The following is a 12,041-nucleotide window of genomic DNA, read 5'->3' on the forward strand; positions in this document are numbered from 1 at the left end:
GGCAGAATGGACAAGAGAAGGACATGAAACCTTGGGTCCAGCTCTGTCACGTCTCTCCTCTCCTCAGGATGGTCTGTGGTAGGCAGGCTTCCTCAGGACTTTCTCCAATGCCCCGGCAAAGGCTCTGGAAGCTGGGGAGGGGAGGGCAGGCACCGGTGCTAATGTGCAACACAAAACCAAGCCCTCTGGTCCACGCACGGTCAGTAAAGATCTTCAAGGTGAAAAAGATGCTTGAGGGAAAAATGGCTCTGGTAATTACTGCTGGCCTTTGGGGTCCTTCCAACAGAGAGAACGTCATTCTGCTGCCATAGTGGTACGAGGTACTTCTGTACTTCTACAACGCTGTGCTGCTGCGTGCTGAGACCACAATACTGCACGAGCGATGAGGAAAACATGAACACCACTGAACAGGGCTCTCCTGAAAACTTTGCACTTCTACAGGATAAGACTTTACAGCACACAGTGCAGCGGTGGCAGAAAAAGCCCCCTCTGTAGCCTCCTTCCCGTATTTCCTTTTTTTTCTTTTTTTTTTTTTTCCCTCCATATCCACCCGGATCTGATTGCAACAAGGGCAGACCAGGGGGTTGGTTTTCAAGGGGATTCCTGCTGCTGTTTCAGCGCCTGCAGGCACGGCGCAGAGGAGCGTGTGGCTCGCGGAGCCGGCTCCATGGGTGAGCTGCCACCCCGCGCGCAGTGGGAGGTCTGCCTGGGGAGTGCTGCGGACGCCAAGCCAGACGTTACAGGATCCAACTTTCCAGTGAAATTCAGACTTTTCTCTAGGACAAAAAAACTTGAAAAAACATGGGGAGTGGGAATGAAAACAAAACAATAGCCCTTCAAAGACTTGTTTCTTCATGCAGCACGGGGAGATGTGCAGCGAGCACAACCGGCACCGTGGTGCGCGGCCAAGCCCACGCTCAGGCTGCTTGCAAGCCTGTGCTGCAGTGTGAAATCAGGGACAGTGGGCAGTGAAAAACCAGCACCTGGAAGATGCTGGTTTATTGCCGTGGTCAGAAAATCCCCCAGACCCACCTAAACTGGCAGCTCCTGCATGGCAGAGGGTGTCCATCACTGGTGTGGGTTTCTCCTGAAGCACGGTGTGGTCACGGGGCCAGTGAGGAGGTGGAACAGAAGAGGGCCTGGGGCATGGACAAGCCACAGAAGGCCTTGCCTCAGCAAGTACAAACCCCTCCTCTACTGGCCAACTGCTTGTCCGCTTTGTGTCTTCTACCAGGGAAACCCCGGGGATTTTCAGACCCTCTGGCTGCACACCTCAGCAAGCAGCCTCTCTGGTAAGTCTTGGAGTTAAAAAGTGAAAGAAAATAAATCTGAGATGGGAGAAACTTGGTCTTACATCATAGCAAACACCTTGCCTTCAGAAAAAAAATCTGCGTTACCTGTTTCCTTTGTCCCCATGTGCCTGAGGAGGACCAAGGTATCCGAATGCTCAAGGAAAACCAGTTCATACCCTCCCCGGGATCTGTGTTGACCTGTAGCTTCCAGAGGAAGATGAAACGCTCTCTGGACCTTGTTGGTTTTACTGTGCATGGACCATCGCTTGTCCTTGCTCCAGCATGTTCTCCGCAGGCCACCATATACCCCGAAATTGTATGTGGTCTGGTAGGTAAGTGGGAGCAGATCTGCCCAGCAGCGTGCCTGATACTGGCACTGCTCAAACGTCCTGCCTGTGTTTGGGCTTCCTCCCCGCCACATTCAAGTGTCTTGTCTCCAGCAGCTTCCTCAGCCTCTGATCCCCTTTTCACACTACCAGCTTTCTTTGGGCTTTATCTTCCGCCTGTTGCAAGGTAACACCCACTGCGGAAAGTCCTGGCCTGCTCACAGCGCACCTCTCCCTCCGATCTGAACCCAGCTTTGAACACCGTCCCTTCAGAGTGCAGACAGAGCATGCAAGTGCCTTAGCTTTTCTGAGGCGAGGCAAAACACAAAGAATAGCAGGGATTGGTCATGGCAGGTTCACTGGGACAGATGCCTGCCTTGGTTTCCTCCTCTTCTCTGATGTCTTTCCGCACACAAACATGTACCAAACATGAAAGCTGCGCTCGACAGAGACATCCGGACGTATCCAGACTCTACTAACAATCAGTGTCTCGGGCAGACAGTCAATCCAAACAAGTTCTCCATTTGTCTAGCTCTTGCCTGGCTGCACTTCTGTACATTTGTAAGTGTTTACACTGAGCTCGCTTCTGCCATTTCTGTCTCTGGTTGCTGGAATGAAATTCCCAGAGCTGTCAAGTCTGCTCTGGTGCATGCCTCCCCGGGACGCACGAGCGCAACGCGGAGCTCTCGCCGAAGACCGCCGTGCCAAGAAGAAAGCTGGAAGCATTCACTGGACGTGTTATCTCTGCGCACGTGACAGCAGGTCACTGAGTGACAGCCCAGCAACTCTGAGCGAGTGAAATGCGAGCCAGCAAGACCAGGAGACAGAAGGGACATGAGTGCGGGACGTGGTCTGCAGCAGGAGCGATGCAGAGTGATGCCTTCACGCTGGAAAAGCATAAGACCTGGGAGTCCCTGCAGAGGGTTACAGCGCTCGGTGGCTCCATTAAAGCAGAAAGATCACAGAGAAAGGAGTGTTTCCCTGGCTCTACCCCAGGGTGAGATTTCTTGTGTGCAAAGTCACCCCTCCGGAGAAAAGCGTGCCTTCATCCAGTGCCTGCCCTACAGCTCCCGCCGCTTGCACTGTGTGGTCTCCTGCATGCGGGGCTGGTTACAGGGCAGTCAGAGGTAGCCAACAGAGGAAGATGCTTGCACACAATTAAAGAGGACCAAAACAGCCCCTTCAGCCAGCCTGAATTCCTGCCAAAATCAACATGATCCATTTGGTCTCCGTGGGGAAACTGTATCCCCCAGAGCCAGAGGGACTGAGGACGGGATTTTCTAGTGGCACAGGAAGACGGCAGACCCACAGGGATACATTTTTCTTATTCCCGTGGAATTAATCTGAAAAAAAGCCAGACAAGTGTCTGTCCACTCAATGAGGACCAGCAGCGACAACCTCCCTGGAGCTGCAGCTGGGACTCAGGCGTGTGCCGAGCCGGGGGAGTGGGACCTGCTGGCAGTCAGGAGGCATTTCTTAAACGCATTTGCTCTGCTGGATGACTGCAAAGAGCGCATGGGGGTATTTCATGGCTGTTTTCAAGGAAGCCTGTGATTAAGGAAGCATTTTGAAGCCTGAAGGTCTAAGTCCAGCAGAGCAGACCCTGCTGCAGCTCCGGCCATGACTGCTGAGAGAAACCTAGCATCCTGGCATGGAGAAAGAGAAAGGAGGTGCAGAGATTTGGAAGCCATCTGCAGCCTAACAGAAGTGCTGAGCAGGCCCCCTGCTTCCTGATGGAGGGATCACGGGGAAACAGAGCAAGCAGGAGACTGCTGTGAGGTGGGCAGGAGAAAGCCATGACCAGAGGGACATGCAAGTCAGACACTCAGAGAGAAGATGCTAGAGTGCCATGGGAAGAAGAGGAAGGGGCTGAAACATCTCTGGGGGTATTTCCTAGCTTGCCCTGACCCCAGCAGCCATGTGGCCACCTGCACCCCGGTGTGCCCAGGGCTCCCTTGGGGCTGGCACATGGAGGAGCGCAGACCGGCAGCAGCATGGCCCAAGGCCATGGCAGAGCAGGGAAATGGCAGCAGTCAGAGCTCCTCGGAGCTGCACTGGGTTCCAGGATGCTGACAACCCAGTCTGTGATTGCAAGGAATTTGGCTCCAGACAGCATCACCCCCTGGCTGAGGAGGAGCTGAATGAGGGCAGCACAGGGAGGACAAAGAGATGCAAACAGCTCTGGGAAGTGTACGTGTGAGTGAGAGACAGCCCCGGGGCAGAGCTAGGAGGCACCGATATCACACTGGCACAAAACCTCCTGCCTTGGACACCTCTGTTCTGTGGTCAGACCACTGCTGGGTCTGAGCCAGCGGTAAAGATGCGAATGAGCAACCAGGCAGTGAAGGAGGGCAGCAGGCAGGAAAGAAATGAGCAGCTCCCTGCCTGCCTGAGCTGAGCTGCAGCCTCCCTGTACCACCCTGCAGCGCTGGCACACGCCAGCACCTTGCCCTGCTCTGGATCCAGCCAGCACCAGAGGCTAGAGCTGGTTGCTCTCACCCCACCCCATTTCATCCCATCCCATCTCATCTCCCGGCCCTGAGCCCCCACGTCCATGCATGCCATGCTGGCAGCACCATGGGCAGCGAAGATGGGCAGCACGGCCACGTGTAAGGTGGACATCTCCTATGGGGGGCTGCCCCTCAGTCAGGAGCCCTTCAGCACAGCCTCTCCATTTTCCCCTGCAAGGCATGGGGGGTGATACACGATGGGCTGAGCCCCCCACCCCAGCTGAGATGGCACACCCCCCCCAACACACACACACACACACGCTGCCGGGCGTGCGAGGAATCCCCGCCGGGGCCAGGTGGGCCCGTCCAGCTCCCCAGCACCGGCGCAGCAGCGCTGGATGCCTGTGCCCCTGGAACGGACAGCGGGTGTGCTCCTGCCAATTGTTTGATGTAGTGTTATTTCCAGAGCCCCTGCCAAGCCCGTGTCGGGCTGAGAGCAAGCCCGTAACTCTATAGGGCCGAGTCTGCAGCCTCCTCCGCTAATATGGGACTGCACCTCCTGAAACCACGGCCGTTGTTTTCCCGTTTCTCCCCCCCGAATGGGTCTGGCATGGAGAGACCCCTGGCAGCACAGGGCTGTTGCGGAAGCAGCGTGCCACGTGTGGAGCCAGCACCCACGCAGACCGCATCTCCCCGTGGCCGGGCAGCCATCCGTGCCCTGGCAGCGGTGCTTACCTGGCCGCGGGGGGCAGGCCAGGCACCTGTCCACCCCCCAGAAGAGCCCCACGCTGCCGCAGCAGTCCTCCAGCCTGGTCAGCCCCGGCAGGGGGTTGGTGCACTGCAGAGAGAGGAGCAGGAGGTCAGGCGTCTCCCTCCAGGCTGGGGCTGGGACCAAGCGTCCGTCCCGCCTGGCTCGCAAGGTGGGACAAGGCTCGGGGTCAGACGCTGGCACCGTGCTTGCAGCACAGCTCCCTGCAGGGCCGGGGATGCAGTTTAAGACAGTAAACAGTTCTGCAGACAGAAAAACACACAGCTCCCTCTCCTGCACCCCTCGGAGAGGAAGGGGACGTCCAATGGAGCAGAACACGCACCAGAGATGATATCACCCGGCAAAGCCCTCAGCTCAGCCCCACGCCTGGCCCATTAGCCAGCAAAATGGGTGCACCACTCCAGCCCTGCAGGGAGCTGGCGGTCAGGCACTTTCCTTTGCTTAATGAGTCTCTTTCCCCCCCCCCCCCCAACCCCCCGGCAAGGCCCTCTGGATTACAGGCTTCCCCATCAGAGCTGAGCCGCCGCAGCCCACAGGCCAGGTCTGGCCCCCGTCCACGTGCGGATGGCGGCGTGCCCGGCGCTTGCATTCCCATCAGCTGGGCTGCAGGCTGAGCCGGGAGAGGCGAGCGCACCCCGCCGGGCTCCACAGACCGGCCCCGCTGCAGCCAAGCAAGGTGTGAGCGTGGCTGGGGCACCTCTGCCTCCCCCTCGCCTCTTCCGAGAGCTTCTCCCACTCTGGAGCTGCTGGAGGAAGCTGCAGCGCTCCTGAGAGCATCCCTGAGCTGGCCACCGGGAAGGCAAGCCTGCTCCAGGGGTAAGAGCGCCATTGTCTGCCCGCAGAGGAACAGGGCTTTTTCAGCCCCCTTCTGAGATGCCTGGGGTCTGATCTCATTATTTATTTATTTAGGGAATCCAGTTAGGGGTGTCTTGGATGGGAAAAACTAAAGGATGGGACAGGAGCCCTGGGAAAGGGCTGAGCAGGGAGAGGAGGCAGAGTCCCAGGCTGCCCCGCTGGGGTCTCGCTGAGAGCGAGCTGCTCCAGGGAACTCACAGGTGTTCCTGTGGGTGCCAAAAACCTCCGATACTTTTCCAGTGACGCAAGAGAAACATATGGGGAGAGACAAAATAAGAAATTATGATGACTGCGGGACGGGGGTGAGAAAGCCCCTCACGTGCGTTTGCTTCCCAAGCCCTGACCGAGCTGCCCAGGAAGGCGACGTTCCATGGAAATCAGACTTTCATTTATCGTCTGAGAGGGAAAGGAATTTTCCTATGTTTTATACGTTTCCTACAATAATCACAGAGCGTGGCTGTAAATGTTGCTATAAATAGGGCACCCTTTTTTAAACGAGACTGTGTGTGAAAGCTATCAAGTCTGGGCTACGCTGCCCCGGGGCACAGCCTGCTCGGGGCAACACAGCATGGCTTCCCTCTTGGGCCAAAAGAAGGGATTTTCTTCCCAACTAATACATACAGTGCATTCTTCCAATGTCACACATCGCTGCCCATGCCCATAGGACTTGGGTGTTGTCCACACAGAACAGCTTCACGTGATGGAAGTCTACCATTCCTGCCCCATAGCAAACACACCACACGCAGAACAAGAAATATCTCCGTATATACTCCAAAACCCGGTGGGTGACCCTTTACCTGCCCATGGAGAGCCTCCCGAAAGCACCTCCCCAGCAGCCCTGGGGGTCTCTGCTGCCGGCCCCCCTCGCTGGCAATGCTGTTGCCGTTGCCGTTGGTGTAGGTGTGCCAGGGCACGGCGGGCAGCTGAGGCACCAGCACCGCCTCCACGCTGTTCTCCTCCGACACCTCCGAGTCACCCCGCACCCTGGCCACCTGGTGGATCTGCACGGTGGCTTCCGGAGGGTGGTTGATGTGGACGTTCACCAGGGAAGGGTTCAGGGAAGCTGGAAGGCAAGTTTATAGCACAGTCGTGACAATCTGGCAGCCGTCGGGCGCCTGAAGAGCATCTTGTCCAACACCAAAGTTACAAGAGAGGAGATGTCTGCTGACCCCACCGGGGTTCTCTGCTTCTGTGCTTTGTCCCGAAAACAGTACAAAGCTACCAAAAGTGTTCTCCAGCAACCTGAGCCCTTCAGAAGCTAGGAGAACCACTTTTCTAATAACCTAGCCAAAAAATGCAAATATAAGGAGACAGTGGCTTCCACGGAGCTGCGAATGGCTGCCCTGACGATCTGAGGAGCTGCCGTGGAGGAAGGTGCAGAAATATCAGGGAGACCTGGCCTTCCGGCAGAGGAAACTAGCGTCAGAAGGGAGCCACCAGCATGGGAAATGGTGGTGAGGATGGGTTTTTAAATCTAATTCTAGTACAAAATTCAGGAAATCTGACTCAACACTCACCCCTCTCACCTGTGCCGGAGCTAGCCCCGTCTACCTCTTGCTCCCCTTTCCTCCCCACAGCACTTCTCCTACACCCCGTTTCCCACACCCACTGCCTCGGTCTCCCTTTGGTCTCCTGGCCACAGCTCAGTCCCCAGGCCACAGCTTCACGAGCCCAAGCGTTGGCCCAAGGGCCCTTCCCCAAGCCGGGTGCCTCAGCGGGCAGAGGAACCAGGGCTCTGGAGCCCCCGGCCGCACTCACCCAGCTGGTTGGACAAGGGCAGGGTGTAGGTGGAGTGCTTCATGGAGCCGCCGGACGGTGCGTTCAGCGCTCTCCCTCCTTGCTTCTTTTCCAGAGAGGGGACCGGCAGGTGGCAAAACTTCCCCGTGGAGTTGGAGGGGCACCAGCACTCGTCCCGGCCCACGCAGCGGCCTCCGTTCAGGCAGGGGATCTGGCAGAAGTCTGCAAGGCAAAGGGACACCAGCTCAGTGGTGACACCGAGCCACTGCCTCTAGCTGAGGAGCTGGTGCAAGCCCCGTGGTGCCCCAGGGGCCTACCCATCGCCCAGCCCCGTCCCCCCTGCACCGCACTACCCAGCACGTGGGGAATCCAGGGCCCGCTCCGAGCCCCACGCAGAGCTGGGGCCATAACTTGGTGAAGAGCCCTCGCATGGGGCCGCGGCCAGCGTGGGGCGTCCGCGCTGTGGGGCCGAGGTGGTGGTGCTGGCCCAGCAGGACCCCTCGGAGCGGGGCAGGGTCTGTGGCAGCCGCAGGCAGCCAAGTCAGCACAATTCCTGCTCTTCTGCATCGGGGGATCGCGAGCCCCCTCCCCACTTGGCAGGGCTTTGCCTCCCAGCCCGGGAGGGAGCTGAGCAGGGACGGGAGAGGCAGAGGAGAGAACAGGCAGGGAGCCACGTGCAGGGCCTCTCTCCCGGCCAGCCCTGGCCCTGCCAGCAGCTGGGGTGGGGGAAGCGTGGAGTGGGACAGAACTGGGAGCAATTCGTCTGCTCGGAAAAAGCATCCGCTGATGAAACTGAAGTCACGTCTTTCTGGCCTCATCAGATGGCTGGAGCAACCCTCTCCGTGTGAGCAGCACTTGGGCAAGGCATGGGATTTCCCAGCGGATCATCCTGACTCATTTCAGCGTGAGATGAGACACTGCTATTGCACATCCCAGCACGGCTTGTGATGTTCACCCCAGGGGACGGGCTCCCACCCTGCTGGGACCTCATCTGATCAAGCCCAGCAGACAGTTCTGCGGGGAACAGACGCTCTTTGGACTGGGATCCAGGCATAAATTACCAGGAACCCCAAAACACTCGTTGTCCACAACTGCCAGACTTTGCACTCTCTCATTGTTGGAGGAACCTGAGAGTCACAGAGGCTTCCAGAGGACCAGTCCCACCAGGTCCCGCTGGCTGCTCCCACAGCTGGCTGCAGGACGATGTGCCCACCCCACAGCCGGGTATCCCAGCGACCTGCCGAGCAATCCCAGCAGCTCTCAAAGGCAAGCAGAGCTTTCTGCAGCCCTGTCTATAGGAGCAGCTTGCAACCTGCAGCCAGCTCTCCTGGCTGCCACGTGAGTGAAAGGAGAGAACAGGAGGAAATTAGGTGATGAAAGTCAGCCCCAGGACTGGATGCCAATGAAAGCAGTGAGCTGGCTCGGAGAAGGAGGGGGCGGCGAGGCTTGGCTGCAGGCCTGACTCGAGTGCATGCGTCCCCCCTACCTGGGGCGGGATGGAAACAGAATTTGCTTGCCCAGGAAAGAGAGCAATGAGGCAAGGTCTGTCTTCTTCCCCCAGAGACAGAGATGGAGCAAGCCCCAAGGACTCCAGGAGACATCTTTCTGCACTGGGAGAGGCCATCTCCTCCCACCCCCAACCAGCCCAAGCCCTCCGTCTGTAGAGGCAGGAAAGGCAGAAGGAGGAGAGAGGGGGAGCAGGCACAAAGGCGGGCTGGGGGCCTTGGGGTGCTCACAGATGCGGAAGCCAGACTTGGGATCGTGGTCGTGCCCCCCTTGGCTGTACAGAGTGGTGGTGTCTCCCTTCTCGCAGCTGTTGTAGCAGCGCCCGCTCCGGCACGTCTGCTTGCAGATGGTGGGCGTGAAGACGATTTTGATCTTCCTAATCTTCTCTGTCAGGTTGGCCCCTATGGAGGAGAAGGACAGTGCTAAGTGGAAGAAGCATCTCCAGACCAGGGGGCGCTTAATCTGCATCTCGAACTCCAATGCATTCCCAGAGCAAGGGCTTGCCCCCTGCTCGCTCCAGCCTGTCCTCGGCTCCAGCATCAGTAAGGGTTTGTCAACACAGGAAAAATCTCCAGCAGCATGCTCTGCCTGTCTAGTTCCAGGGGCATAACTCCCTGCCAAGGGCCACGGACCCACTAACTGAGGTTTTTGGGTTTTTTTTTCTGTTTTAAGCAACATTCCTTCTCAAACCATTTCAGTAGCATGAAGCCTGGCTGCCCTTAAGCCACTGACAAGCTTCCCACACAAATAACCACACTGGTGTCCGTCAAGGACAGCATGAGGTTTTGAGTATATCCATGTCTCCCTGCGAGTGTCTGCTGACCTCCTGCGGTTACCTGCACTCCCCTCCTGGTCCCTTGCCATCGTCACATTAGGTACAGGGGAGAATTGCACTGACAGCTCTTGGAGGCTTGTGGAAAATGAACAACAGGCAGAACTGTTGTGCAACCACGAACTAGCTGGCTTGACACCAGAGCCCTCCATCCCTGCCCAGCAAGACAGCAGTTTTGTGGGTCCCCCCTTGCCGTGCTCACCCCCCACTCTTCCCATTTCAATCCCTAATTTCAGATCACAACTTCAGTCAGGCTCACAGCCCTGCTTGTAAGGGCTGAGCTGCTACACGGTGCCTTGGAGCTTCCTTGGGGAGCCATGGCTTCAGGGGCAGCCAAGCTGCAGAAGACATCTTGCATCTGTCCTAGCTGGGGAGCTGCTGCGGCTCTGCCTTGGAACCGCAGGCAGCCTGGCCTGATCCCTGCTCATGTCAGAAGGCACAAAGGGGGCAGCCAAAGGGAAGAACTAGGTGCCGGTTACACAATCTGACCTCCAGGGCTGCTCTAACAGAGAGAGAAGCTGGGAGGCACCATTCCTACAGGCTGAGGCAATCCCTGCTTCAGGGCAGCACGCTGGGGTGATGTTCAACAGCCCCGGGAGGCATCTGTCACATCTCCCCAGCTGCCAGCATTTTCCTCCCCTTCAGTGGGGTCTCCTTCTTCACCAAGCTCAGCAGCATCACCATTCTCACCGCTCTTTTCTCAGTCCTCAGCTTTTCTCCATTCTGCTCCCTTCTCCCCCTTGGAGCTGAGCTCTCTTCTCCTGCCCTCCCCACCTCCAAGGTACTACAGGGATGTCTGGGACCTCCCGTGACACCCCGGGACCCCAGGACACAAGAAGAAGCCCCAATAGAGTGACAGCCCTGCAGGCCTTACCCCTTGCAGCCAACGTGTGCTCCTGGGAAACCGCGTGGGGCCCAGAGCTGCTCTGCTCATGCCCGTGCCCGTTGGGGAGCGCGTTAGATGTGAGCTGGCCATGGCTGGCTGGGTACCGCCGGACAGTCCGCGAGGGCCCCGTGTGCTGCGGGGAGACAGGAGAGCCGATTCTGCTCTGAGTCCTGCGGGAGAGAAAAAAGGAGCGGATATTCCTCACGCGTAACTGCGCCTGTGGACATCCCCAGTGCCACTCTGAGCCACCACCGCCCCTGGTGATGAACTGACCTCAGCACTGCAGCCACCAAGGTCAGTGCTCACCAAGGCACCCTTCCCCATGGGATCACACAGGGCAGCCACAGCACAGGACACGCGGCTGCCTTGCAGAACCCCTGCCTGCCATCGCTGCTCCTTGCCCCACCACAGCCCCCCAGCAAACACAGGCAGCTTCGGACCTGCTCGTTCCTACGGTGGGGAGCTTCCTCTGGCCTTGTGTTCCCAGACCCAGCCGAGCACTGAAAGGAACACAAAGGCAGCCAGAAGCAAAGCCAGGCCAAGCAAATCAACAAAACTTGGCCCACGAGAGTCACAAACAAGAGAAAATGACCAAGAACTGAGTGTAGGTACAACTTTCTGCAGTAATTTAATGTATGGCTTTTGGTGTTTTCTGGGGACCAAGCATGGCAAAGCCTCCCAGCTGATAAGGTGACACTTCTTACAAGCTGTGACAAGGAGACAGAGAGCGCTACGCAGAGCTCGTTGCATTTAACCCAGCACAACAGCACATCCCTGTTGCAATCGCTCCCACTCCCTTGTACTAAGCCCCAGGTGGGTGCTCGGTGCTTGTCAGCAAACATCTCCCTCGCTCTTGTCTGCACCACCTGCAAAGTAAAAGACCTCAGCACACCAGGGTCCGAAATAAGTTGGCTGCCCGCACGCCCCGAGTTCCTTTCAACATCCCAGCCTCAGATTCCATCGAAATCAATCTTAAGCACCAACAGGTCTTTGTCTTACCCTGTCCACCCCAACACCTCCACCTCTGACTGAACGGCTGGGGCAAAGAGGCTCGCCCTTTCCCACTGAAGTGCATGAAGACGTCCATCACATTTTACGTTTTTTTTTTTTGCCATTTTCCCTGTCACAGTCAGCACACAGGAGGTGTTACAGTGTCTGCTGGGAACACGGGTTTCTAAAATCAATAGTAGATAATCCAACGAGAGCTGGCTGACAGCAGCTCTGGCTCACTGATATTCCTGGCTTGGTTGTCTTGGCATAATGGTAGGATTTGGGGAGATGGAAAGGCAGCTAACAGTGTGCTGGTATTTGAACAGGTCAAGCGTGATACGCAAGGTAACTGCTGGCCAGGGAGCCAGAAATCAACCCTGAGCAACATAATGGAAAAG

The 12,041-nt window shown here is 57.4% G+C and overlaps 1 protein-coding gene across 4 annotated transcripts in view; it reads right to left on the reverse strand.

Annotated features, from left to right (window-relative positions):
• The window catches only part of LTBP2 (latent transforming growth factor beta binding protein 2), a 64,762-nt gene that overhangs the window by 26,297 nt on the left and 26,424 nt on the right, over positions 1-12,041 (reverse strand). For all 4 annotated transcript variants that reach the window (XM_080595515.1, XM_080595513.1, XM_080595514.1 and 1 more), the window contains exons 4-8: positions 10,642-10,823; positions 9,166-9,336; positions 7,451-7,651; positions 6,490-6,755; positions 4,804-4,906 (exon numbers count right to left, since the gene is read on the reverse strand). In XM_080595515.1, coding sequence (XP_080451641.1) covers positions 4,804-4,906; positions 6,490-6,755; positions 7,451-7,651; positions 9,166-9,336; positions 10,642-10,823 — 923 coding nt within the window. The remainder of the gene's footprint in view (positions 1-4,803; positions 4,907-6,489; positions 6,756-7,450; positions 7,652-9,165; positions 9,337-10,641; positions 10,824-12,041) is intronic.

This window comes from Anser brachyrhynchus (assembly GCF_964034855.1).
Source record: "Anser brachyrhynchus genome assembly, chromosome: 5".
In the NCBI taxonomy this organism is placed as follows: domain Eukaryota; kingdom Metazoa; phylum Chordata; class Aves; order Anseriformes; family Anatidae; genus Anser; species Anser brachyrhynchus.